This window comes from Narcine bancroftii, chromosome 4, assembly GCF_036971445.1.
Source record: "Narcine bancroftii isolate sNarBan1 chromosome 4, sNarBan1.hap1, whole genome shotgun sequence".
Classification (NCBI taxonomy): Eukaryota; Metazoa; Chordata; class Chondrichthyes; order Torpediniformes; family Narcinidae; genus Narcine; species Narcine bancroftii.
Window position 1 is genome coordinate 66,936,844 of NC_091472.1, and position 27,963 is coordinate 66,964,806.

Here is a 27,963-nt window from a genome sequence, read left to right on the forward strand (position 1 = left end):
AATAGTTTTTTCAATGATCATACATTCAGAAGTAAGGGAGAATTCCAGAATCAGGCCACCAATGGGAGTCGTGCAGTTGGAAATTGAAGAGTCCACATCAAACATGCTGGTTTGCTGAAGGGAGCTGATAAAGTTGGCAGATCCATTTTGTTTTGTGAAGTTGATTTTATATGCCTACCTTTTACTTATCTGGATCTTCTTCAGATGAAAAATTAAGTGCACATATTTAACTTGTCCTACTGTTCAAATAAGAATTGTTTCGCAGTGAGTTGTAACTCCTTGTATTCCAAACAAGAAAGATCTAGTGTAGAATGGTCAGATAAGTCCACTGCAATCTTCTTGGGCAGAGCTAAATGCCCACGACATGATGAAGTTGTGCACTTCCAAGCAAGTGTACAGCAACACACCAAAAATGCTGAAGAAACTCAGCAGGTTACACAGCATCCTTGGAAAACAAAAGGCAATCAATGTGACCTGCTGACTTTCTCCAGAGTATGTGTGTATTGCCCTTGACCCCCAACATCTGCAAATGTTCTTGTTTAACAAAATCAAGTTCTGAATTTTAATTTAGAAATCTTGCAACCAAACACTGAAGCATGTAATCTCTCAAAGTATGAAACAGACAGTTAAGTAGAAAAAAAGCGGGCACTTCCATGAAAAAATACTATCAGTCATTAAGGTTTATGGCTGATCATAGATTTATCTGTAGCTAGACTCCAGCTGGCTGAGTATTTTGGCTGTATTATCATTTGTTTGTTTGAAGCAACAGTTGTTGAATGAATAATAACTAATTGGGCAATTTAACATAGATGAATGAAACACTGAAACTAAGCTTCCATGACTCCTGCAAATTCCTGTTCAAGACTGACTGTTTCAGTTACCTCATTCATTGAGAGCCTCTTTTTAAACTACTGTCTTTCCCATCTCTCCCACCCTGTCTCGTTTGCACTAGCTTCTCTTTTATAAATTCTCAACCTTGATGGCCTGAAACATCACCCATTCTTTCCTCTCCAATGATGCTGCTTGACCCATTGAAATTCCTCCATCAGCTTGTGTTTAACTTCAGATTACAGCATCTGCTGTCTCCTATGTGTTTCCATCCTGTTTTGAAACTGGTCCTTGCCACTGTTACAGCATTGCAGAAATTATTTAGGTAGGAATGGAACTAAAGATGCCAAGAATCTGAAATAAAAAACAGAAAATGCTGCATGCATCAAACAGGTCAGGCAACATCTGTGGATCGAGAACTCAAGTTAGTATATCAAGTCATAGTCTATTCATCAGAATGATTTTTTTTTTGAGCTTGATAGCACCACACTGAACAATAGAGAGATTGGTGAGGAGGAGAGGAAATATACCATGAGCTGTCACCGGAAAAGTGTTTTTGGCATTGCCAGTCACCCTCCTGGTGCTGGGAGCAGGGTAGCCAGAATGGAGGGGTTCAAATTGGGAGTAGAGGTTATAGACATGGAGCTAAGAGAAAACACCATATGGTATTGCACATTGCTATTACAGCACCAGTGACCCGAGTTCCAATCTGGCACTCTCTTTAAGGAGTTTATATGTTCTCCCCATGTCTGCATGGGTTTTCTGCAGATGCTCTGGTTTCCTCTCACCCTTCAAAACTTACAGGGGGTTATAGGTTAATGGGTGTAATTGAGGGACACAGGCCCAAGAGCTGGAAGTGCCTGTTTTGTTTTTTGTCTAAATTTTTAATAAAAGTAAATTTAAGAACATTAACAGGAAATTAAAGATAGGTCAGTCGCTGAATGTGAAAAAAGGTCAAGAGGGGTCAAGAATAGATGTTTTGAAGGGATTAATGACAATAGTTTTAAAAGAATGATGTTCAGTCTCTTAGCCAAGGAAAGGAATAGGAATTATCATTTATCAAGTTATCATGGAGGAAAAGGTAAGCGATCAATAATTAAATGGGAAGGATCAAGACGGCAGGATATGGGCCCCTTGAAGAAGATGATCACGGAGATGTATGGGGAGATGGGAGAGAAGCTGCAGTGACCTTCACAACTGAAACCTTTCACTAAATTATTAAGTGTTCTTTATGTTGGTGTGAGCATATTAAAATGTTAATTCTTAACCCCACAAACTTTGAAGGCGTGGCAGAGCACACCAGATTGGCTCTCCACAAAACATTGTACCGTATGGCATTGAATGTTGGGAAATTCAGTTATAATGATGTGCCCTGACAGCCTGGATCATAATTTACCCAATAATCGTTAATAATAAAAAAACTTAAGAGTCGACAGTCTGCATAATAGCCCCATTTGTGCCTTGCTTGGCATCTCATTTCAATAAAATACTCATAAGAGCTTAAAAATTCTTTGTAACCTTAATTTCTTTCAACTCAAACAATCTGGGATCATCTAAGTGACATTATGAAACTGTAAAATAGTGAGTGCACTGATCATTTTCAGTTCCTTAGAGATGCATCCCCTTTTCTAGATGATATAACATACAATTAAATTCCATTGTATGCCCTTCTTACTACACTTCAGCAGGGAAAAGAATTAAGCTGTTTCTCTGGAGATTTTCTACCAATGCTTGCATGTCAAAGATTGAGACACTTTTGACCACTATTTTTAGTACATCATTTAAGGTTCATGCTTGAAGTTACTGAGTCTGCAAAAATAAATGAGTTAACAGTTTTGTGTGCCATCCAACAATTTGTTTAAACCGTATATACAGTGCCCTCCATAATATTTGGGACAAAGACATGTTTTTCCTTTATTTGCCCCTGTGCTCCACAGTTTAAAATTTGTAATCAACAATTCAGAAATAATTAAAGTGTATATTCCAGATTGTGTTCAAGGTTATTTGTATACATTTTGATTTTATCATGTAGAAATTACAGCACTTTTTATACATAGTCCTGTAGCCGAGCACTACTCAAAGACTCACACACACACACACACACACACACACACACACACACACACACACACATACACACGCCCCATTTCCTGATGTCGCCGCCCGCATAACAATAGTGGGTTTCCCACGCGCAGGTACATTCTTACATGACGGCAACTTCTTCCCCGTGCACTGACCCTATGCCGGTGATGTTGGCCCCTAAGCTGCCTTAGCCAGCAGTTCACTTGATGGGACCAGTACTGCTGCAAGATCTGCTGGCTCTTGGTTCCACTTGCCGCCCAGAGCACTGGCCCGATTGCTGCGGTAGCAAGCTTCTACGTGACCCCCCCCCCTCTAGAATTGGCGGTATTGTCTTTGGTGCTCAAAGGCAGTTTCTCTGTAGGTTTTGGTGGCCTGCCACTCTTGCGTGGTGCTGGCGTCTTGGCTAGGAGTGCCAGGTGCAGGTGTACTGGCTTTAACCTGTCTGTAGTGAAGATCTCTGTCTTGCTTCCATCCTCCAGCTCGAACATGGCGCCATTGTTGCGTATGACCTGGAATGGACCCTCATATGGCCTCTGTAGTGGTGGAAGGTGTGGATCCCTGTGAATGAAAACATACAGTCTTTTAGGTCTTTGGATATGTTGGTCCTCATTTGTCTGTGCCTGGTCGGTGGAGTCGGGGCCAGGTTGCCAACTCGTTCCCATAGCCCGTGGAGGAGTGCTGCTGTGTCGTCTTTTTGCTTGTCTGGAAATGGTGCAAATACCTTGGGGACCATGAGTGGAGCTCTGTAAATGAGCTCAGCAGAAGAAGTGTTGAGGTCCTCCTGGATGCTGTGCGCATCGCCATGGTAGCTTGTCTACCCAGTTGGGTCCCTGTGGTCTGGCCAAGAGTGCAGATTTGAGGTGCCTATGGAAGAGCTCTACCAGCCCATTTGATTGAGGGTGATAGGCTGTCATGTGGTGTAGCTGACCGCCCAGAGACTGAAGAGGTTGGACCATAAGCTGGAGGTGAATTGGGCCCCTCCTTCCAATGTAATGTGGGAGGGTATGCCGAACCGTGCCACCGAGAAGATGAGGGCCCTGGCGCACGAGGTTGTGGAGGTGTCTGTCTTCGGTACTGCTTCTGGCCACCTGGTGAAATGCTCAACCATTGTGAACAGGCAGCAGAACCCCTGGGATACTGGTAAGGGTCCCACGATGTTCAGGAGGACATGGTCAAACCTTCGCTCCGCAGGCTCGAAGTGCAGTGGTGCGGTCTTGGAATGCTGTTGTACCTTGGTGATCTGGCACTGTGTGAATGCCTTCGCCTACCCACTGACCTGTTTCCGGAGACCATGCCACTCAGATTTACTGGCCACCAGTCAAACTGTGGTCCTGAAGAATAGGCCGACTGAGATGTCCTGGAGCTGCAGTTCTGATATGGTTGTCCTGTACTGGGGCATCACCTTGTCATCTTGTTGCACCTTTGCCAGTAACACAAAATCCATTCCCTTCAATAGCATGTGGATGTTCTGCCTGGATAGTGCATCCACCACCACGTTGTACTTGCCTGAGACGTGGTACATGTCTGTGGTGTACTCAGAAGTGTATGACTGATGACGCTGTTGGTGAGCTGACCATGGGGTCCGAGATTTATGACAGGGTGAAAGTCAGGGGTTTGTTGTTGGTGAAGGCTGTAAATATCCTACCCTTGAGGAAGTACTGGAAATGGTGGATGGCAAAGTACAGCACCAGTCCAGGCTACCTGTCCATAGGTCACAGATGTTTGCTGAAGAAAGCCAACAGTCGCTAACTCCCTTTGATCTGCTGCTCCAAAACATTGCCGATTACCATTCCTGAGGTGTCCACCATCAGGGCTGTTGGAGCATCTGCCCTTGAGTGCCAATAAAGCCGCACCTGCCAGGACTTCCTTGGCCTTCACGAAAGCCTTCGCCAACTCTCTGTCTGATGTTACGTCTTTGGCCTTGCCCGCCATCTGGCGAACAAGGGTCACATGATTTGGCAGCTGAGGGGATGAACATGTGATTAAAAATTGATCATCCCCATGAACTCTTGTAGTCCCATAGTCGTGCTGGGCCTAGGAAACTTCTGGATGGCCTCCACCTTGCTGAGCAGTGGTGTGGCCCCTTCCTTTGTTATCCTATGGTTCAGGAAGTCGATGGTCTCCAACCCAAATTGGCATTTGGCTGGGTTGATCAACAGTCCAAACTCACTCAGCCGGATGTAGAGGAGTGTTCTTGCTGGTCTTTGCTCTCCACGAGGATGTCATCTAGGTAGATGAAGATGCAATCCAGGTCTCAGCCCACAGTGCCCATCAGCTGCTGGAAGGTTTGCACGACATTCTTCAACCCGAATGGGATGCGCAAATATTCGAACAAGCCTAAAGGGTGATGATGGTGGTCTTAGGAATGTCATCAGTGTGTATTGGGATCTGCTGGTATCCACACACAAGGTCCACTTTTGAGAAGATCTTTGCCCATGCGGGTTTGCTGCAGTCTTGGCTATGCGACACGGGTAATTATCTGGCATTGTGGCCTTGTTGAGATGGCAGTAGTTGCCGCATGGTCTCCAACCCCCAGTGGCCTTGGGTACCATGTACAAGGGAGAAGACCATGGGCTGTCTGACCGCTGTAGTATGCCAACCTCTTCCAGCTTCTTGAACTCCTCCTTTGCTAGTTGGAGCTTCTCTGAGGGGAATCATCTTTCTCGTTGGTGGAGCGGTGGGCCTTGGGTGAGGATGTGATGCTGCATTCTGTGCCGGGGCATCTCTGTGGTGAACTGTGTGGGGAGGTGGTATAAGCACTGCTGGGAACTCTGCCAGGATCTTGGTGTACTTGTCCGTGGATTGCTGCACTGAGTCCAGGTGGGGAGCCAGGAGCCTGGCGTCCTTGAGGGGAAAAGTCTGGAAAGTTTGTGCGTGGACCAGTCAATGCTCCTAAAGGTCCACCAGCAGGCTGTGGGGTCACAGAAAATCTGCCCCGAAGAGCGACTGTTCCATTGCTGCCAATGCGAACACCCATGAGAAAGGCTGCCCCCCAACTGCATGAACCATAGGTCCTGATCATGCTGCTGTTGGTAGCCCTCAGCATGGGGCCCACTTGCCTGTTTCTAGTTTCCTGCCCTGACGGGGGCAGGACGCTGACCTCTGCTCCTGTGTCCACAAGGAACTGCCGTCCAGATTGATGGTCCCTCACATATAGGAGGCTGTTTTGTTGGCCAGCGGTTGTGGTCAGCGGCTGATAGCCCTGGCATTTCCCTGGAACGTGCACGGCGGTAAGCATTGGCGGGCTCTGGAACACCATCACTGGTGATAGAAGCACCACTGCTCATTGAATGCACCTCCCTTGTGTGGTTGCTGTTCCTTCAGTGGGCTGGTTCGGGTCTGGCTGTGAGATTTGGCGACAAGCCTCATGGATGCCGAGCACTCTCTTTTCTGCTTCCATAGGATGTCCGCTTGTGCTGCAACTTTCCGGAGGTCACTAAAGTCAGCGTCTGCAGGAGCAGTTGGACATTCTCAGGTAATTGCTCTAAGAATGCCTTTTCAAACAGAATTCAAGCTTCCCAATGAGGGCCAGCATATCGTTCATCAGAGCCAATGGTGGCCTGTCCTCCAGCCCATCCAAATGGAGTAGATGTGTCCCTCTCTCACGCCATGAGAGACTGAAAGTCTCAATGAGTAAGTCTTTGAAGGTGGTGTAGATGTCTTCTGATGGGGGCCCCTGGATGAAATTGGCCACCTGGCTTGTTGTGTCCTGGTCCAGGGTGCTCACCATTTGGTAGTACCGGGTGGACTCTGCTGTGATCTACCGGATCTAAAACTGTTCTTCGGCCTGGTTGAACCATACGCTGATTTGTTCAGAAGGTCGGCAGCTTTAGGGTGACTGCGTGGACTGCTGTCGGCTTGCTTATCATTGGGGTTTGGATGCCATCTTAAACCATCAGGATCACCAATTCTAGCCGCGCGCTGCTCGAAGTAAAGACACACACATGTGTAGACAGATATCACTATGGTTTATTGGGGCTGAGCCCGACTTTTATACTGTTTATGTTCCCGCCGTTTGCCCCCATTTGCTGATGTCACTGCCTGCAATAACAATAGCGGGTTTCTTGCACGTGGGTGCATTCTTACATGTCAATACCTTTTTCACCCGCACGCTATCCCAACTTGTTGGCTGTGCAGCGGGGCCAGCACCATGTTAGGGATTCTGGACTCAAAGCTGCTTAGCCACCAGTTTGCTTGATGGGGTCAGTGCCACTTTGCGGTCTGCTGGCCTTTGGTTGTGCTTGCCTCTCGGACCGTCAGCCCGATTGCTATGGCGGAGTCCCCTCATTTCAGGGCAACAAAATGTTTGGGACATTTGACTTCATAGGCGTTTGTGAGTACTCAGGTATGTTTAACTGTTTCATTGGTGCAGGTATAAGAAAGATAAGCTTGCTTCAAAGCTTTTGATCACCTTTGGATTGTGCCAATGAAAGTCAAAGAAGCCATTATGAGGCTGAAAAACAAGAATAAAACAGTAAGGGATATTATCTTAGTGTTTTATTCTTGTTTTTCAGCCTCATACTTGTTTATTTGATTCCATTGGCACAATTCTGGTCCTCATGTTGAAAAATGGCAACTACAGATTCCAAATGTGATCACAAGCTTAGAAGCAAGCTTATCTTTCTTATACCTGCACCAATGAACCAGTTAAACATACCTGAGTACTCACAAATGCCTATGAAGTCAAATGTCCCAAACATTATGGTGCCCTGAAATGAGGAGACTATGTATAAGGAATGCTGTAATTTCTACATGGTCAAACCAAAATGTATACAAATAGCATTGAATAACATTTAGAATATGCACTTTAATTACTTGTGAATTATTTGATTAGAAATGTAAATCTGTGAGCACAGGGGCAAATAAAGGGGAAAAAAGTATTTTTGTTCAAAACATTATGGAGGGCACTGTCTATGCATGGACAGAAATATATCAATCAGTCCACTAAAATTAGTTGTCAGAGAAACTTAAAACTACACGGTACTTTATTTTATCTCTCCAGACACTTCACAAAATTTTTTGGTCTATAGTTGTTATCAATTATATTATTTGCAATATTTTTTTGTTTTTGCTGTGTGGAGAAAAAAAATTACAATATTTATATGCATGGAAGTTGCTAAATGAGTTCAACTTGCATTTGGCTTCATTTTATAATGTTGGATTCTATGGTGCTTTAGAAATTCCAGCTTCACCCTGGGGCAGTGACATGTGATAGATACCCTGCCAATTGTTTGTCTACTTTCAAAATGTACAGGTATACAATACCAAAGCTCTGCGAACAGCTATCACGCAAGGCAATTTCCCTCAAGCTCCATAACAATGGAATTTAACAAGATTTTTCAAATCTTTATTTATGTACAGACATAAATGCTCTGGGTGCTTGTATAAACCACTTTTTCTCTTTTCTCAATCTGCACAAATCTTTGTTTCACTTGTCCCACTTCCCATTTTCTTTCTCTCAGAGCTAATATCCTTTTAATCTCTCCCAATGTCAGACCTTACATTTCATTTTCTCTTTTCTCTGTATCTCTTCTTTATCACTCACATTTTAACTTTGGTATTGGTATATTCAGATTGAAATGCAACGCACTTATTTTACCGTCAAACTATAGAATCTTCCATTTGACCAAACCCAGAAATTCAGAATGAACCAGTGAACTCATTAACTTCTGTTATTAGCATATGGGCTCAAAGATAAATTCATCCTGCAAAATTTAGTCTTTTTATTACTTGACAATATTGTTATGGGCCCAGAGGACCCCAAAACCCAGCAGCAATAGAAATTCACCAAGACAAAAGTTACCCAGAATCCTTCCTAAGACTACTGTGAAACCCTACCCTAAGCTAATAAAAACGTTTGTTTTCCCTCCAGTTAAGATAACTTTTATTTGTGCTACAATTTTATTAGCTTATTCCCTAAACAATGGAAGCGCTACTCAAGCCTGGTATGCTACTGATAGATCCTCTGTCCCCTCATGTGGCTAAGGAGTTCACGCACTGGCTAGACTGTTTCCAGGCCTATCTGAACGTGAACAGAGATGTCTTCCACACCGATGAACTCGGGAGGTCCACACTCGTTTCGAGGGTAAGAACAAAAGGGTATGTAGTCATCTGAGACTGCACTACATATGATGCTGCCATCGAGGCATTGAAGGCTAGGTACCTGAAGTTGCAAAACAAGATCCTAGTGAAGGCACCGACTCACTCTACGTCGCCAATGGCCAGGAGAGACCATCAATGACTACCTGCTGGATCTGTGGACACTTGCCAAGAAGTGCAGTTACGAAGCTGCTACGGGCTGAATTCGTGAGGATGTACAGATCTGGAACAGATCTGGAAGTCCAGGCTAGTAATTGACTATAGCCAACCTATCAATCGATACACACTCCTGGAAGTATACCCCCTCCCTTGAATGTCAGACATGGTGAATGATATTGCGCAGTATCAGGTCTATTCGACCATTGACATGATAGCTGCTTATCAACAGGTGCCAATCCATTCCAAGGATTGTCCATATATGATATTTGAGGATAATGGTCGTCTCTATCAATTCCGGAGGGTCCCTTTCGGTATCACTAATGGGGTTTCTATCTTCCAGAGGCAGATGGACAGAATGGTGGATGAGTATGGGTTGAAGGCTACCTTCGCCAACCTCGATAATGTCACCATCTGTGGTCACACTTTGGAAGACCATGACGCAAACCTCCAGCGTTTTCTCTATGCGGTGAAAGCCCTGATCCTCACTTATAACTCTTACAAGTGCATGTCCAGGACTAAACGTCTGGCTATCCTTGGGAACGTGGTGGAGAATGGCATAATTGGCCCCGATCATGATAGGATGTGCCCCCTATTAGAGCTCCCCATTCCTAGGACAACAAAGGCTTTGGGGAGATACCTGGGGTTTTTCTAATATTACGCCCAGTGGATCCCTCAATACTCTGATAAGGTTCGCCCTCTCTTAAAAACCACTAATTTCCCCCTCTTGACTGAAGCCCAAACGGCTTTTAACTACCTCCAGAACCAAATTGTGAAAGCCGCCATGCAGGCGGTGGACAAGAATGCACATTTCCAAGAGGAAATCAACGCTACAGATGTAGCCCTGGCAGCTACCCTCCACCAGGCGGGCAGGCCAGTTGCATTTTTTTCTCAGGCATTACAAGGCCACGAGCTCCAGAACCCATCTGTGGAAAAGGAGGCTCAAGCCATTGTAGAAGCCGTGAGGCACTGGAGACACTACCTGGCTGGTAGGAAATTTACACTGCTCATTGACCAGCGCTCGGTCACATTCATGTTTAATGATTTCAAGAAGGGCAAGATAAAAAAAGACAAGATTTCTAATCCATTAATGACCCTCTAGATGCCTTATCCAGAGGAAACTGTGCCTCTGCACACACCAACCAACTGCGGTCATAATTAGTTCTGCCATCCAGAGATCACCTGCAAGGCTCATTTTGTCAAGGTGCACAATCTGCCCTACTCCATGGAAGACATCAGGGAAATGACCAGGTCTTGCTAAGTCTGCACGAAGTGCAAGCCGCACTTCTACCGCTCTGCAAAGCCGTACCTGATCAAGTCATCCTGGCTCACTGTCAATTTTAAGGGACCTCTCCCCTCCACGAATGGGAACACCTTCTCCCTCTCTATCATTGATGAGTACTCCCACTTCCCGTTCACCATTCCATGTCCAGACATATCTACTTCATCAGTTGTAAAGGCCCTAGATTCCATTTTCGCCCTGTTCGGTTATCCCAGTTATATTCATAGTGACCAGGGCTCATCTTTTGAGTGACAAGCTGTGTCAGTAACTGCTGGTGAGGGCATCGCATCAAGTAGGACTACTAGCTACAATCCCTGGGGGAAACTGGCAGGTTGAAAAGGAGAACACCACGGTCTGGAAGGCTGTCAAACTGGTCCTGAAGTTAAAAAGCCTTCCAGACTCAAGCTGGCAGGAAGTCCTCCCTATGACATTCCATTCCATCCGATCGCTACTATGTACCATGAGCAACGCTATTCCTCACGAGCTCCTATTCAATTTCAAAAGAAGTTCGGCATTGGGAACTACAGTCCCATTCTAGATTACCACTCCAGATCCAGTCCTTCTCAGGAAGCCCTCTTGGTGGAAAGGGTGAAACTGCTCCATGCCAATCCCCTGTAGGCCTATGTGAAGTACCCAAATGGCAGAGAGGACACCATCTCCATCAGGGACCTGGCACCCACCAGAACAGAGGGTCTGTTGCCTCAAGTGCCCTGAAGCCACGGAACTCATTCTTGCCGCCCCAAGTCAGGGCCATGGGGGATCCAGTTCATGAGGGAAGTGAATCCCCCTTCACCGTTGAGCCGGAGACCCAGCGCACCTCTCCTCCCTCACAAGGGGACCAGGAGACCCAAGGTTCCATGGAGCTAAGGCACTCCACCAGGATCTCCAGACCCCAGGACTGCTTAAACCTGTAAATAACTATATTTTTCAACTTTTTTTTCTGAACCCATGTTCTCGGTCTTCATTCACAGACCTTAAATTCTACTGGAAGGAGTGAATGCAGTGAACTGGGATTCACTGGTAGTGTGTTGTGCTGATGGCTGCCTCTACTCCCATCTAACCCTGGTTTCCCACCTAAACCCAGAACCTTTCAGAAGATCATTGTGAGACCCTACCCATAGTTATAAGCTAATAAAAACATTTGTTCTCCCTCCAGTTGTGAGAGCTTTTATTCACGCTACAATCAGGTCAGCTACTCCCAGTCTCGGCTGCTGTGAAATGGGGAATGAGCAGGAGTCCGGCGTGGATATTGTGGAAGACCTTTTCCACAGACTAACGATGAAATGTTTCAAAACCACAAAGGCTGCTGGATACTGGAATCTGGTGCAGTCAAAAGAATTGCTGGAGGAACTCGAAAGACCAGACAGCACCAAGTTGACTGGCCAGTGTCAGATCTTGATACGGTCACTCATCTGATGTTGTGGAGCTGTAGGAGTTTAGAAACAGTTATTATTTTAATGGTAGGAGTTCTGAAACCGTTATAGAAGGTAGAAAGAAAAAAGGAAGGAAAAAGCTAAAATGTTCTTTGTGTAAAATGGCGCATGAAAAAGCAGAACAAAGTAAACAACAGAGGAATTTAAGCAGACATAGAAATATGCACGTACACACAGCTTGTTTAATAGGGGGTGGGGAAAGGAGGTGTGAGCACGGAATAAGAGAAAGTTGGAATCAGTCAAGAGTCAGACGAATAGGGAAAAGTGCCAAACCAATCCAAGAAGGACAAACATAAGGGGAGGTGAAGTGAAAATTGTATGAAAACAAAGAGACTTCCCACCCTCGGGGTACTTTCCCAAGATAAGGGAGAGTACCCACCTTGCAATGTTGTAAATATAAATAAATGTTCTTTGTTCTCAACTTTGTCTCGAGCATATTTTGTGAACGCGAAGGCACTTCTTACAGAGCCAATGACCAAAAGTGAAGGAGAGTGCTTTCCATCTCATGAGCAATTTGAGAACAATATTTTCAAACTAGAACAGGACATAAGGGGACCTTCCCCTCCCTCATCAGACGATTTCAGGAAAGAAATCCAGCAAATAGGAGCTAACACAAAGTATTGGGGAAAAACATAAATTCGGGACATGACTAAAGAATGAGCTGCTGGAGGAACTGAACAGGTCAGGCAGTATCCAGGAGCAGAAATGGTCAGTCAATGTTCCATGTTGGGACATTTATCATGGGTCTGGCCACTTCTTCGAACCTAGAAATCTGCAGCAGGGAGCAGGTCCTTCACAGCGTTGGGCGGACCTCGCGTTCTCCCTTTGGTTTACAGTCACAGGATCCGTGAGGTCTCCTTCACTATCTCCGGCGCCCTGGAGCATCCGAGCGAGGGCAGGCGGCCGGGCCCTGGAGGATGAGCAACTGAGTCAAGCGTCCCCACCCCAGGATCCCCGAGTCCCCAGGAAGTGTGTCAGTTCCCACTGCAAGCTCGACTTCGGGCTCGGAGGAGTTGAGCAGGATTGAAAACAAGTCGTTTTAAATTGGCGGCCGCGGCACTTTTGCTGCGTGGAAAGATCCCATCGTTGCTCGGGCGACGGCCCCGCTTCATCCGCCCGGGAGCCTGGGTTCCTGGACGGCTGTCAATCAAAATCCGGCTCGGCTTCCGTCCGTCCGTGGAGTCCGCGGCCTCTTCTCCGAATGCTCGTGCCGGAACCTCAGGAATTGTTGGGGAGCAGCAACAAGTCGACGAGCGCGCGGGAGAGGTAGATTTCAAAACCAAGGTGGCACTGGGAACGAAGTCTGTCGGCTGCTGCGGTGACGCCAGATGCTGGCCGGAATACTCGGCAGGTCGGGAAGCGGAGACGAGGAACGACTCTCGCCGCCAATCGGGACATCAAGGCGATAAATGGGCCTTGTGCAGTGCCAGGATGGACGTGGAACGGGGAATATGGGCACAGTGGCGAGAATAGCCTCCACCTCCCATTCCCCACACGGATTTGACTTGAAGGCCTACTTCCTTCTTTGGCTTGGCTTCGTGGACGAAGATTTATGGAGGGGTGATGTCCACGTCAGCTGCAGGCTCGATTGTGGCTAACAAGTCTGATGCGGGACAGGCAGACACGGTTGCAGCGGTTGCAGGGGAAAATTGGTGGGTTGGGGTTGGGTGTTGGGTTTTTCTTCCTTTGTCTTTTGTCAGTGAGGTGGGCTCTGCGGTCTTCTTCAAAGGAGGTTGCTGCCCACCGAACTGTGAGGGGCCAAGATGCACGGTTGGAGGCGAGATCAGCCCACTGGCAGTGGTCAATGTGGCAGGCACCAAGAGCTTTCTTTAGGCAGTCCTTGTACCTCTTCTTTGGTGCACCTCTGTCTCGGTGGCCAGTGGAGAGCTCGCCATAGAACACGATCTTGAGGAGGCGATGGTCCTCCATTCTGGAGACGTGACCTACGCCTACTAAGAATGGTTTTATTAACGTTATGCGGGCTTGCCTTCCATTTGAAACGCGTTTGCACTATTCTGTTCAATCGGAGGATGCTTTAAAAAAAAGCCCGAGGTTTTGTAAGCCATTTTACGGAGGCCGCTTGGGTTCCCACACGGCGAGGTTTTGCGCAGGGTGGGTGAGTGTTGCCCTGGAGATGAGGGGAGGATGCTTGGGCTTTGCAGGTGGGACAGGTCGGTCTACGAATGTGGATGCTGTGATGCACGGGGCATGAGGGGTGTTGGCTGGGTAGTAGAGGGAGGCAGTGCAGACTTGCAACATGCAGTGGCCTTTTGGCATTCCAGCATTTGTATAAACTAGTACGATACAATGCAATTCCCAATATTAGCGGAACTGTGGGAAGAGTTTGTTGAACTTTTGACGCAAAATTCATCTTTTCACCTTGTGCAAGACCGTGAGACCGAGGAGCAGCCCATTGAGCACTGATATACAATCTTCTTCAACCCCATTCTCCTGTCATCTCCCTGCAACTCTTGATTCCCTTCCTGATCAAGATAATATATTGTCAAACCATGACCACATGATTTGCCTTGGATACAGATTAATCTGCATTATAGCCCACCAGCCATTTTTGTTTAGAAAGAATCCAGTTTAGTCTCTTATCATTGTAAGTGGTAGACATTACCTGATCCAGACTACATTTGAGGCAAAGTTCTTTTACTTTAAAAGCCCAGCCTTAGAAGTTCACAGTCATTCTCTCTCAAAACCAGTAATATTCTTTGCAGCATCTAGGATGAAATAGGAAGCTGGACTGAATCTATTTGGTGTGCATATGCTTTACTAAGAATGGATTGTGTTTGCTCAGATTAATTCTGTGAAGGATTATTTTAACCATAATTAAGTAATGTTTCCACATGCTTGACCACTGCATTTCACACAGTATTGGCTCAGAGATGATTAAAATTATATCTGTGGATGATTACACTGTCTTACTCTTTGCAGAACACTTTATGTGCATTGCCAATATCATGCCCTTTTTATTTTCTGGTAAATATTTAATTTGGTTTAAGTTCATGATCAAGATTGAAATGCAACAGTCCCATGCTTCAGATTCTATGAACCTTAGGAACAATCTAAATCAATTATGGGAAAGGGAGGAGCAAGATTCTGGTCAATAGAACCCTTAAATAAAGTATAAATTAATTTTCCTGCTTCCACATACTGAGATAATACCAATCTTGCTCTTTGTAGGGATTATGCCTCCCAAAGGCACCAGAAGAAAGAGGCTTCCTGAGCCTCTCCCTGAGGGATTGGTCCTGACGGATTCTGAGAAAAAATGTTGGAAACTTGGGAAAATTATTGGCAGTGGTGGATACACTTGGGTAAGAGAAGCAATATCATGTAGTTTCTTTGTTGGAAAGCCAAGAATTTTCAAGGGATTCATGGAAAACAAACCTTCAGTTGTGGTGGTGCACGTGATTGATGGACAGGCGAACCAGCCTGCGTGAGCAGAGCAGCTGCATCAAGCAAGGTGCTGTGCATTTGTCTCCTCAGGCGGCGGCTCTGGGCTTGCATACGCACAGACTGAGCGGTGGCATCGCACAGCAGCTTCCGGCGTAGGGACAGGACTTCCAGTGACCTTAAAGGGCAGCATGCTAAAGTAAAATAAACTCTTGAGTGAAGAGGAGCCCACCAATTGCTGGTCTCTTTTAGTGCTTCACTAAACAGTATTAATAGTTTTCTTACTGGGGGGTTGCTTTGCATCAAAGGCCCAATTGAGGGCAAGGAGTCTCAGATTATCACAAACTTAATCTACTATTATTATGGTGAGTCTTGGTTTAGTTTTATTTATTTATGTGCCTAGAGGACGCCTTCCAATGATGTAGTTATAAAGCTATTGGCTTCCTCCTGTAGAAAATTGCATGTGACTATGTCCACAATAAATTCTCCTCTATGTGATGCTGTTCTGCTATCTCGTCTTTAATAATGAAAAGTAAAATGTGAGGGATATCCTTTGCTAATTTTATTATTTCATCAATGAAACTATATAACCAGTGCCATTTTTTGAACAATCAAAACCCAATACAGAATAATATGCAATATTAAATAGAAGGAAATGTCTTAATTCATAATATTATTATTATCCATCTAAAATGTTTGCAATATAATAAAATTCAGCTAAAAGGTGAGCCAGGTTATTTGATAGTCATCTCATGAAGAGGAGCCTTTGGCCTGTTATTATCATACTATCTCTTATTTACTTGAGCTTCAATAATGGTAACCAAACAAATGAAAATGGTTCTTAATGGAATAGGAACTTAAGTATTCTGAGAGGCAGGAATTCTATGAAGCCTCAGTTAGCTCCAATACATAAATATATAAAGGTTTTTTTTAAAGTTGCTCCTTTTTAACACAAGTATAGCTTTGATTTCTGCCAAATGTTATGTAATCAATTTAACGTGTTTGTAATGTGTTCAAGCAGCAGCAAAGATCAAGGAGTCATGTGATCTTGGTTTCCGAAGCATAGGGCTGGAAACTGGGCTTGCCCAGGTAACTGGGCGATCATGTTACCTGAGTATGACAAAGTGTAGTCGGGTGTGCAGTTCATAGTCCATCAAAGAGGTCTTCAACTTAAATTTAAGGTATCTTTTAAATGTATTTAATGATAGAAAAATATGTAAGTGCGAGAAAACTGATTGGTGTATGCCAATTGAAACACATGATATTGCTCCATTTTTTGCATTGCTTTTATCAGCAATTCTCTTATCATCACAATCGCTCCACATCAGATGCAATATTGCTGGTTCTCCACTCAGCTCTGGATCACCTCTAAAATCGCAATTCCCACATACGGCTGCTCTTCATCGACTATATCTTGGCCTTCAATACCATTATTCCCTCAGAACTGGTCAAGAAGCTACAAGCTCTAGGCCTCTGTACCCCACTCTGCAACTGGTTCCTTAACTTTCTCATTGGAAGACCACTGTCAGTACAAATTGGAAGCAACGTCTCCTCTTCAATGATTATCAACACGAGGTGCACCCCAAGGATGTGTGCTTAGCTTACTGCTCTACTCAGTATGCTCCCTTGACTGTGGCCAGGCACATTTCCAATGCTATCTACAAGTTTGCCGATGACACCACAGATGTTGGCAGAATCACAAACAACAATGAGGAAGCGTACAGGAGGGAGATAGATCAACTTGTTGAATGGTGTAACGACAACAACCTTGCGCTCAACATCAGCAAAACTAAGGAGATGATTGTAGACTTCAGGAGGAAGTTAGGCGGACAACCCAGTCCTTATCAAGGGTTTAATAGTGGAGAGGTTCAAGAACTTCAAATTCCTGGGTGTCAAATCTCCAAGGCTCTGTCCTAGAGCTTCCATTTTGATGCAATCAAAGAAGGCTCACCAGCAGCTATACTTTGTGAGGAGATTCGGTATGTCACCAAGGATTCTTGTAAATTCCTACAGGTGTACCGTTGAGGGCATTATGGCTGGTTGCATCGGTGCCTGGTATGGAGGTGCCAACTTTCAGGACAAGAATAAGCTCCAGAAGGTTGTTAACTTGGCCTGCAATACTATAGGCAGCAGACTTCAGTCCGTTGAGGACATTTACATGAGGTGGTGACTTAAAAAAACAGCGTCTATCTTCAAAGACCCCCACCACCCAAGCCATGCCCTCTTCACTCTGCTACCATCAGGAAAAAGGTACAGGAGCCTAAAGACGAGCACTGAGCGGCACGAGGACAGCTTCTTCCCCACTGCCATCAGATTCCTGAATATTCAGTGAACCAAGGACACTGCCTCACTTTTCATGCATTATTATTTTTATTTTTTGATAGTAACATCGTAAGATGGTTTTTATAATATGAATGTTCACACTGTGATGCTGCCGCAAAACACTGAATTTCATGACTTGTTCATGACAATAAACTCTGATTCTGAGAATATGGAAGGAGTTACAATACATGGAACATAGAATAGTGCAGTGCAGGCCCTTTGGCCCTTGATGTTGTGCTGACCCTTTTTAAAAAAAAATACTAAACCTTCACTACCCCATAACCCTCTTATTCTTTCATCTATGTGTTTGAGTCTATTAAATGCCTCCAATGTTTCAGCCTCCACCACCGTTCCAAGGCATTCCAGGCACACCCAATACACTGAGTAGAAAAAAAAAACAGCCCTGATGTCTACCTTAAACTTCCGTCCCTTTGTACACGTCCTCTGGTGTTGGCTGATCCTGCCCTGCGAAACAGGTGCTGGTTGTCCACCCTATCTATGCCTCTCATAATCTTGTAGACCTCTATCAAGTCTCCCCTCATCCTTCTACGCTCCAAGAGAAAAGTCCCAGCTCTGCTAACCTTGCCTCATGAGACTTGTTTCCCAATCCAGGTCACATCCTGATAAATCTTCTCTGCACCCTTTCCATGGCTTCCACATCCTTCCTATAATGAGGTGACCAGAACTGAACACAATGCTTTAAGTGGCCTCTCTACTGAGTTCAATCCCCCTATTAATGAATCCCAGCATCCCATAAGCCTTCTTACTGGTAACTGTCCTATCAATCTGTGCGGCGATCTTAAGGGATGTATGGATTGGCACCCCAATGTGCAAACTCTTAATTAACAGATCATTAATCCTGTTTTCAGCCTTCTGGTTTGTCTTCCAAAATGCATCACCTCAGTCTTATGTGGATTAAAATCCATCGGCCACTTTTCTGCCTAAATGTGCATCCTGTCTATATCCTCTTGTAATCTTTGACAACCTTCATATCCATCCACAACTCCTCCAACCTTCGTACCATTCACAAACGTACTGACCCATCCTTCCGCCTCTTCATCCAGGTCATTTATGAAAATCACAAATTGCCGGAGTCCCAGAACAGATCCCTGCGGCACTCCACTAGTCACTGACCTCCAGGCAGAATACTTTCCTTCCACTACTATTCTCTGGTTTCTTCCTACAAGCCAATTTTTTTATATACACAGTCAAGGTTCCACTGATCCTGTGGCTCATGATTTTCTGGATGAGTCTTTTGTCAAATGCCTTGCTGAAATTCATGTAGACCACATCTACCACCCTACCTCCTCAAAAACTCAATTAGACTCATGAGGCACAACCTTCCCTTCACAAAGCCATTCTGACTGTACTTCTCCAAATGCTCATAGTGGAAGTCCAGAAATCTGGACCATTTGAGAATCTGGACTTTACGAAAACTCTCACACTTTTAAAACTTAGCGGGCTTTTGTGTGCATACATGAGTAAGTGCCACAGATGCACAGCAGCAACCATCTATAGCATATGTATTCACAACCATAATAATGGATCCTAAAGTAGATAAACTTCGCAGCATGGGGCGAAAAGAGAAAGAAGAACTCGTTGAAATTGAGTGACAAATGTGAAATAATTGAAGCGAGAACGTGGTGTGAGCAATGGAAACGACGATGTAAAAAAGGCTACTGCTGAAAAGTCCATTTGTGGAACAGAACCATAGCTTCAATCTTCAAGACGTCATGCGCAGATGGTGCAGAATAATAATCACAAAGAAATTACAAAGTCGTAAACAAAGTAATATAAAGAAAGTAAAAGAAGCATCTGCTCTACTTCTGCCTGAAGAAAGTGGATGATCATAAGTCTTTTTAAAGTGAAGCTGGCACGTTTGTCTGCTGAAGAAAGCATCAGAGTAAATTCCTAGTCAGCGTTGGGCCTTGAATCATGGAGAAGACATAGGCAGAGTTTCAGGTCATTATTCACTGCATTGTTCATTTATTTTTGATTTTTATTTCTAGCTTCTCCTGCTTCAGCAAAAGATGTTGGTGATGATGTTGTACATGTCATTAAAGTAGTAAGTGCACCAATTTCATACAGGTACTTTGCATTTTAATTCACTTGATTTCAAAGCTACCTGCTGTTCTCTGTTCTATTAATTTATACATTTTTAGCTTCCTCTGCTTGTTTCATTGCTCAAATACCTGGTTAAATTAGTCTCATTCAACGACTTTATTCAATTCCAAAAGTAAATTGGGACAAGTAACTGTTCTTTGTAAAGCCATTATCATCTCTGAAATGTATGTTCTTTACTCATAGATATACATCAAGGTTTTCTTTGCATTAGAACTATAGAACACTCTAGAACTGAAGCAGCCCCTTTGGCCCACCTAGTCCGTGCCAAACTCTAATCTCGGTGACTTGACCTGGGGCATAGCCTTACATACCACTCCCATCCAAGTTTCTCTTAAATATCAAAATCAAAGCTGTATCCACCATCTCTCTGCTGGCAGCTTGTTCCACACTTCCACTACTCTGTGCGAAGAAGTTCCCCAAGTTCCCCTTAATCCATGTCCTCCAGTTCTTGTCTCACCCAACCTCAGTGGATAAAAGCTTGTTTGCATTTACCCTAACTATAGGTCCTTCGAGATTTGAGTAAATATCTGGTCAGGCATTGGAGATACGTCTACCTTTATGTGTCTTAAGACAGCAAGCACTTTAATCTGTATAGGGTCCATAACCTCATTGCTATTTTGCCTTACTTCTGTATACTTTGTGTCTGTGTTCGAATAAATACAGATGCAAAAACAAACATTTAACATCTCCCTCATCTCTTTTGTTTCCGTACACAGATGACCACTGATCTTCAAGAAGACTAATTTTGCCCTTGCTATCCTTTTGCTCTTGATATATCTATGAAAGCTTTAGAGAGGGTGCAGTGAAGATTTACCAGGATGTTGCCTGGAATGGAGAACATTTCTTTTGAAGCAAGGTTTACCAAGATGGGGCTTTTCTCTTTCGAGCTATGAAGGATAAGAGGAGACAGTAGAGTTATATAAGATTATGAGAGCAGAGATAAGGTGGACAGCCAGCCCCTTTTTCCTGGGGCAACAGTAATAAGTACCCTTTGGACTCAACCCATTTTTAACCTTTCATAATACATACCATAGTCTGGGCTGGATCCATGGGTCAATCTTTACAGTACGAACCAGCTTGTGGTTAGGTATGAACCAAATCCAGAAAACCAGGACACAGCAAAGCAGTCCAGCAAAGCATGTACTTGTTAGTAGTCCCTAAAAACAGGGACACAGAGTCCAAAGGGTTACAGTGAAGGTTTAGGGGAGACGACAGGAAAGTTTCTTTACATAGAGAGTGGTATGCGCCTGGAAAGCATTACTGGGGGTGCTGATGGAGGCTGGTAAATTAAAGTCTTGTAAAAGGATCTTACGCACATGCATGTAAGAAAAATGGAGGGTTGTTGTAGGGAAGGATTAGATTGTCGTAGAGTAGGTTTATATGGGCCAGCAGTTTATTGTGGGCCAATGGGCATATTCTGTACTTCAATGTTCTATGTTCCAGAATCCCTTGGAATTTTCCTGCACCTTATCTGCCAGAGCAATCTCGTGACTTTTATCCCAATTTCCTTGTGTTTTCTTGCACTCTTCTGGTTCCTTTCTTGTTCCTTGCTGTTTAAATGCTCTGCGTCTCCTTAACCTGGGCCTCAATATCTTTTGAAAGCCAAGGTACTTTTTGTCTGTTAGACTTGCCTTTAATTTTAACAGGAACATGCAAGCTCTGGACTCTCAAAATATCATTTTTGTAAGCCTCCCATTTAATAAGAACACCTTTGTCAGATTCTTTACAGATGACTTGCATTTAGTTTATTTCTTCATCTCACTGTCCACCAGCTATCCAAGTTCTTCTCCTAGTTAAACGTCTAATAGTTCCATTACACATTCCCATTCTCCATTTTTATGTCCATGTTTTTCCAATTTTTGTTTTGCAATGCATTCTCTTTAAATCTTTCAATACATCCACTAACTACTTGTTTACCTTTTATTTCATCAGAAAATTTTAGATTCAGATTTTTAATGAATTATTATCAATTTGGTGAAGGGATCATGTGCTGTATATCCATATTTTTGATGATATTAAACCAGTTTCGTTTATGAGACAAGGATGTACAGAGTTTTCAAGGGGATAAAGGCATACTGAGTGGTAAATTTGTGGGAGAAGCAATGTAATGAGAGAAGATGCAAGGTCATCCACTTTGGTGCACAAAAAAGTAAATGGTATTTTTTTAAACATGAAATATTGGGTATGGCTGATAGTTAAAAGTACCTTCATGCCTTGTACTTAAGTTACGGAAAACTGACACCGTTCAGATTTCATTACCTGTCTATTTAAAAAAAATGTACTTGGCATTGAGGAAATGCAACCATGCTTCTGGGAATTGTGGGCCTGGTATGTGAGTGAAACTATTCTCCGTTGCGGAGAAAAATGAGAAATCCCATTGATCCTTTCAAAATTCTGATAAGGGTTTGATATAGAGAGGATGATTACTCTGGATGTGGTCTAGATCGGGGTGGCCACCTTTTAATTGTTAATTTAGATGTACAGCACGGTAAGAGACTATTTTGGCTCACGTGTCTGTGCTGGCCAATTAACCTACACTCCCGGTACATACTTGTGGGCTGTTACCGTGCTGTATAGCTAAATTAAAAATTGAAAGGTTGGACACCTCTGGTTTTGATCATGGGGTGTAATCTTAGAATAAGGGGTAAGCTATTTAAGACTGAGGTCAGGTTAATTTTGAAGAAATGTTCTACCCTGATGGGGTATAGATGCATACTTAATTCATGCTTGCCTTTATTATATCCACATTCGATTTACATCACAAACAAAATATGACAAATTTCATAGTCTTCACTCTTAAGAAACAGCAAAGAGCTGTTGCCTTATTTTATCCTGGTCCCATCCTGGAACTATCTTCCCTTTTCCATTTGCTTAACTTCCTCCAAATGGACATTGTTCCTTGTTGCCTAAACTGATGAATTTAAATTTAAAACCCTCCATAGCTTTGTCCTTCCAATTCTTCAATATTTCATGGATTCTTCATCTTTTTGCCTTCTGCTCTGCCTCCCTGCGTCCACCATTGCAGTCATGCAGAACAAAGCTATGCCATCTTTCTCTCATCTGCGAGATGAGAGGGAGATAGCATAGCCATTGCACATGGACTAAGACTGGCTGATTAGGATCTCCTGGGCATACATCACAAAGAAGATTAGGTTCACATAATATTTCCCCAGTATGGCATGTGGACGATTAATTTTCTCAAGTGAATTCTGATAAAATCGGAGCAACAGAGTGTCTGATCGGCCTAGCTGTTTTCGATTAGGAGGGAATTGGGTGTAACTGGAATAGTGACTGATCATCGGCAGAACCAGTCAATGAATGAATCATTTACTCCTACTTCATATGGTAGAGATGAAATAACTTTATATTTATTTGTTCTTACTTCTGTTTTATATCCTATTAAAAGAAGCAATTCTCATTTTCAGGAAAATGGACCCCTATTTTCAGAGCTGAAATTTTATCAGAGGGCAGCTAAATCTGAGCACAGTAGGTACCTGTGAATAAATATGCTAATTATACATATTTATGAGCTGCTACTTGTATGAATGAGTAGAAATTTGAAGTACAGCATAATGTCCTTGTACATAGTAATTATATTTTTAAAATCAGTCCGCAGTATGTTTAGGACTAATTCCATGTATTATTATCATCTTTATTTTGCAGCCTGTGAATCGGGAAAAATAATTGCTGTAACATAATTGCAGTGCGACTGCAAAGATAACCAGACTTAACAGGACACAAAGAAGGAATCGCCTGATTTTGCTTGTGTTCGTCAAATATTCTAATGGAGGGTTTTGTTCATTTCTTTTGCAGTAAAGACATGGATGAAAAATCATAAGCTGAGTTTGCTGGGGATTCCTACTTACTGGGGATCGGGTTTGGTTGAGTACAATGGGAAGAGGTGAGAAGGCTCTGCATTGAACATCAGTCTGTCCTGAACCAGATGTTTCCTTCAGGAATGATATTTTTCTCTTTCTTCTTCACAGCTACAGATTCATGGTTATAGACAGACTCGGTGTAGATTTCCAAAAGGTACTGGAAGCCAGAGGAGGCCAGTTGGACAAAGATTCTGCTTTGAAAATAGGCTGTCAGCTGGTAAGCCATGGATACAAGACATAGTTTTGTTAAATATTCTATCAGCATGAAGCCAGATTTGTATTGGGATTGAACCCTTTTTTTTACCTTTGTGAATAAACTGGATTTATGTTCAAAATCAGCAACTGGATAATATTCACAAAGGAAACCGACTTTGTTGTTGGAGAACTCTGTGAAGGTGAAATTTAAATTCTAGTGCAAATTTCCATAGTTACAGAAGACCATGTGATGCCTTTGTGGGTTTAAAGGTAGATAAGTCTTCAGGGATAGATGTGATTTATCCCAGGCTGCTGTGGGGGGCAAGGGAAAAAGATTGCTGGGGCTCTCTCTGAGATTATTGAATCTTCGCTGGCCAAAAGTGAGAGAGGAGATTCTAGAGGACGGCAATTGTGATCTTCCATTTTTTTTCAAAAAGGACAACAAAGAGAAGCTTAGTCATTATAAATCTGTGAGCCTAACATCAGTAACATGGAAAATATTCTGAGGAGCAGGATTAGTGATCACTGAGGAAGGTGGGGACTAATCAAAGGTAACAAATTTTGTCTGACCCACTTTGAAGAGGTAGAAAAGTGTATCGATGAGGACACTACAGTAGATGTGGAATATCTGGACCAATAAGGCCTTCGGAAGGGTCCCATGTGGAAGATCTAAAATTGTTTTGGTAATAGGTTTCAGAAGGTGATCGCAGAGGGTGGTGTTTTTAATTGAATGGCAGTGAGATTGCTGGTATGGATTTCCAAATTGGGTAATTCACTTGCTTTTGATGGGGGAAGGAATAGGAAGGAAGGAAGTTTAATCGTCTTTTTTGTAGCTATTTAAGCCTTTTTTTAGACCTGACTAATATGATATTTATTATGCTGAACTGAGAAGCTTGGAAAATAATGTTTCTATCAACTGGAAATTTTAAATAATTTAATAAAGTTTTCAGTCTTTGATTAGAAGGGGATTGAAAGGAAATAGAATATATCAGTGGTGTATTATTAAAGATATATTATCATATGCAAGAAATTATTTTAATCCCTGTATTTTGTAGACCAACATTCTGCTTTTTTAATTTATATATAAAAACAGCTTAATATTTTGGAGTTTATTCATGAACACGAATACATCCACGGTGATATCAAGTCGGCAAACCTGCTACTGAGCTTCAAGAATCACAAAGAGGTATCCTATATCTGTCTTTACTGATAACAAATAGTTATGTGTTATTATTTAATTAATGAAAGAGACAGTATTAAAGGTCCATCAGAAAAATTAACCTACTTGCGAAAGCTGTAGTGATATACCTGATTTAGGAATCACAGTTATTTTCCATTCCATGGGGGGCAGGATTGTGGCAAATTCTTTAAATGTTAAAGAAAATGTGGCAATAATTCATACTAAAAAGTGCAGGTCATATGGTCACATTATTTCTTGAATTGTAACATAGCTACACAACACTAATTATGGAATGAGGACTGTTGAAAGGAGAGTAAATATAAAGGTGTTTGCAAGAACACCTAGGAACAATGTTCCTAGGAAATGCAAAAATCCTTGTGAAGTGGCAACCACATTAACAATGTAAAAATAGCAACACACTTTTTTCCTCATTAGCTTTGCCAGAAAGTTGGAAAAAATTGCAGTTTATTGTATGTTGATTTTGTAAATGATTATAGGGCTATAATTTTTGAATAGAAAAGTTTATGCACAATGTTTATCACTGGCATTTTACATTCTGCTCTATTTCCAGATTTCAGATTTATTATCAGAGTACATCATATACAATCCTGAGATTCTTTTTCCTGTGGGCGAGGAAGATTTACCATTTATTATTCTTTCCTTTTCTTTCTTTTTTCTTTCACAGACTATGTCTTATGTCAATGCATATTTTGTGTAATATTACATGTTCTTTACTATTGCATGACAGTAAGCTTGGATCTCATCATTTATGGGGATGCTTGATTCTGCACCTGGTGTTCCTTTCTGCACTCTTCTTTGGTCTCCTGGACTAACCTCTTTAGTCTCCTGGCCTTGGATCTTCAGGTTACATAGATTGTTCAGATGCATGGTTTTACCACTGATGTCCACTGTTTCGTGCTGCCAATCTGTTTTGAATCTATCCATTTATAATGCCTTGCAAAACAGTGGAGGGTATCTTCAGTGTGAAAGATTTTGTCTCCATGGGGAATATCTGGTGGTTATTTCTACCAATCCAGATGTTTTCTCAACAAATAATTTGCTGGGATCAAGTATAGTTAATGCTTGTTAGTTTACTCAATTCATGCCCCAAATCATATCTTGGTCGGTAGTGGAGCTGCCAACCGTACAGTGAAGTCCCCATCCAGAATGACATCCTGTGCCCTTGGTAGCTTCAGTATTTTTTCGAAATGTTGCTCAACATGCAGGACCACTGATCCACATTCTTTCCAATGAGATAACCAGAGCAGACAATTTATGCATTTGATGCATTAGAAATTAGAATCATTCTGTAATATCAGAAGTAATGAGCTCACCTTCTCATAAGAGTTTTACAGCATGGAAGTTAGTCCCATTTCCTGTGTTTGATGCACATCCCTCCAAACATTTCCAATCCATGTACCTGTCAAAATGTTCAAATATTGTAAACATACCCACTTCTATCACTTCCTCTGGCAGTTCTTTCCACATACTTGTATCTATCACCCTTTGTGTGGGAAAAGGTAATCCTCAGGTCTCTTTTAAATCTTTTTCTCTCAAATTTCCACTCTCCAGTGTTAGATTCCACTACGCAAGGAAAAAAAACTATGACTATTTTATCTATGCCCCCTCATGATTTTGTATTCCTCTATATGCTTAAGGGAATAAAGCATCAGCCTATCCAGCTTCTTATTATTGAAGTCCTCCAGTCCTGGAGCATTCTAGAATCTTTTCTACACTCTGTATGTCTTGATGACATCTTTCCAATAGCTTGGTAATCAAAACTGTGTTTTAAAATAAGTCAGTTTCCTTTGTGTCACCCTTGTTTTTTGTGGCAATCCTCTTCCTTTGTCCCTTTGTCTTTAACCTTTCAGCCAATATCCCTCTACCTGCTGTGTTTATACCCTTCCTGGTTTTAAATACCTCCAGTAGTTTATCTGCTAATCTCATACAATGCAAGAAGAACCCAGCCCCTCCTATCCAATCACACAACTGGATCGCCTCATCCCTGTAATCAGCCCAGCTCAAATCTTTTCCATGCCCTCTTCAAAGCCCTTTCTTTCCTCCAGGCATAGTACAGTAAAATCCCTGTTATCTGGAATTCAAGCAACTGGCAAATACACCAATTCCAATAGGTTCTGAATAATGGGGGTTTTGCTGACTTCTGTGGTCAAGCCATTTTTTTTTGTCAAGGTTCATTGTGATTTCCTAGCCCTTGTACTCGCTCTATGCTCGGAATCCAGCACACTCTTTAACTACTTTCTCAACTTGTTCAGGCACTCTTAACAAACTTTGCACCTTTACTCCTGAATTTACAAGTATTACAACAGAAGACACATAATTCATTCTATTATGAGCTTCTCACCTTTTGTAACATGGAAAAGCTGACTGAAGGTTTCTTCAGGTTCAGAATGTAAATAGGCTTGACTAGAGATTCTACACTGATGATGTAGAGGATAAAAATGCCACCATCTTTGGAAGAAGAAAATAACAGCATTTTCATTGAAATGCTTTTAAATATTTTAGATTTATTTGGCAGATTATGGACTTGCCTTCAGATACTGCCCCAATGGAGCTCACAAATGCTATAAGGAGGACCCCAGGAAAGGTCACAATGGAACAATTGAATTTACCAGCATAGATGCTCACAAAGGTGTAGGTAAGAGCATAATCTGTTCAGTCAACGGACGATGAGTGGTGAAAACTGTGTTTGTGGTGAAATTTATATTATGTGACTTGCTGCTTGACACTTTAATCCAGCGAGCTTCACTCTTGTAGCATCTCTGCATTGTGGGTTCTGAAAGCTTAAGAGCTGACCCAGCAAGATGCAGTGTCATCCAGTAAGCATCCTACTGTGCTCTTCCAATCATGTTGCTCTGTAATCACATCATAAATAACAACAGTGTCATTTTTTATGGCATAATTTGGTGGGGGGGGGGTGGGGAGGTGGTGGGAGGAAGTAAAAAGGAATTGAGTTTATTTTCATTC

The 27,963-nt window shown here is 42.9% G+C and overlaps 1 protein-coding gene and 2 long non-coding RNA genes across 9 annotated transcripts in view; 1 reads left to right on the top strand and 2 right to left on the bottom strand.

The window, feature by feature from the left end:
• On the bottom strand, positions 1-27,828 carry LOC138760651 (uncharacterized). Of its 4 annotated transcripts, none has more exons than XR_011355775.1 (4): positions 27,341-27,828; positions 26,313-26,398; positions 20,755-20,882; positions 1-1,182 (listed from the first exon to the last, which is right to left on the bottom strand). It is a non-coding gene; the product is annotated as an uncharacterized lncRNA (long non-coding RNA). The 4 variants fall into 4 exon arrangements; XR_011355776.1 differs by lacking the exon at positions 1-1,182 and adding an exon at positions 14,510-14,606; XR_011355777.1 differs by lacking the exon at positions 20,755-20,882.
• LOC138760650 (uncharacterized) lies at positions 11,599-13,437 on the bottom strand. The gene is made up of 2 exons (XR_011355773.1): positions 12,260-13,437; positions 11,599-11,873 (listed from the first exon to the last, which is right to left on the bottom strand). It is a non-coding gene; the product is annotated as an uncharacterized lncRNA (long non-coding RNA).
• The window catches only part of LOC138760648 (serine/threonine-protein kinase VRK1-like), a 67,196-nt gene continuing 51,814 nt past the window's right edge, over positions 12,582-27,963 (top strand). The window contains exons 1-7 of one of the 4 annotated variants that reach the window (XM_069931500.1): positions 12,582-13,532; positions 15,070-15,200; positions 23,151-23,211; positions 23,539-23,626; positions 23,712-23,820; positions 24,892-24,984; positions 27,502-27,634. In XM_069931500.1, coding sequence (XP_069787601.1) covers positions 13,487-13,532; positions 15,070-15,200; positions 23,151-23,211; positions 23,539-23,626; positions 23,712-23,820; positions 24,892-24,984; positions 27,502-27,634 — 661 coding nt within the window. In that variant the 5' untranslated portion in view covers positions 12,582-13,486. Of the gene's footprint in view, positions 13,533-15,069; positions 15,201-19,610; positions 19,667-23,150; positions 23,212-23,538; positions 23,627-23,711; positions 23,821-24,891; positions 24,985-27,501; positions 27,635-27,963 lie in introns of those variants that run through there. The other 3 variants (XM_069931501.1, XM_069931502.1, XM_069931503.1) reach the window with 3 other exon arrangements.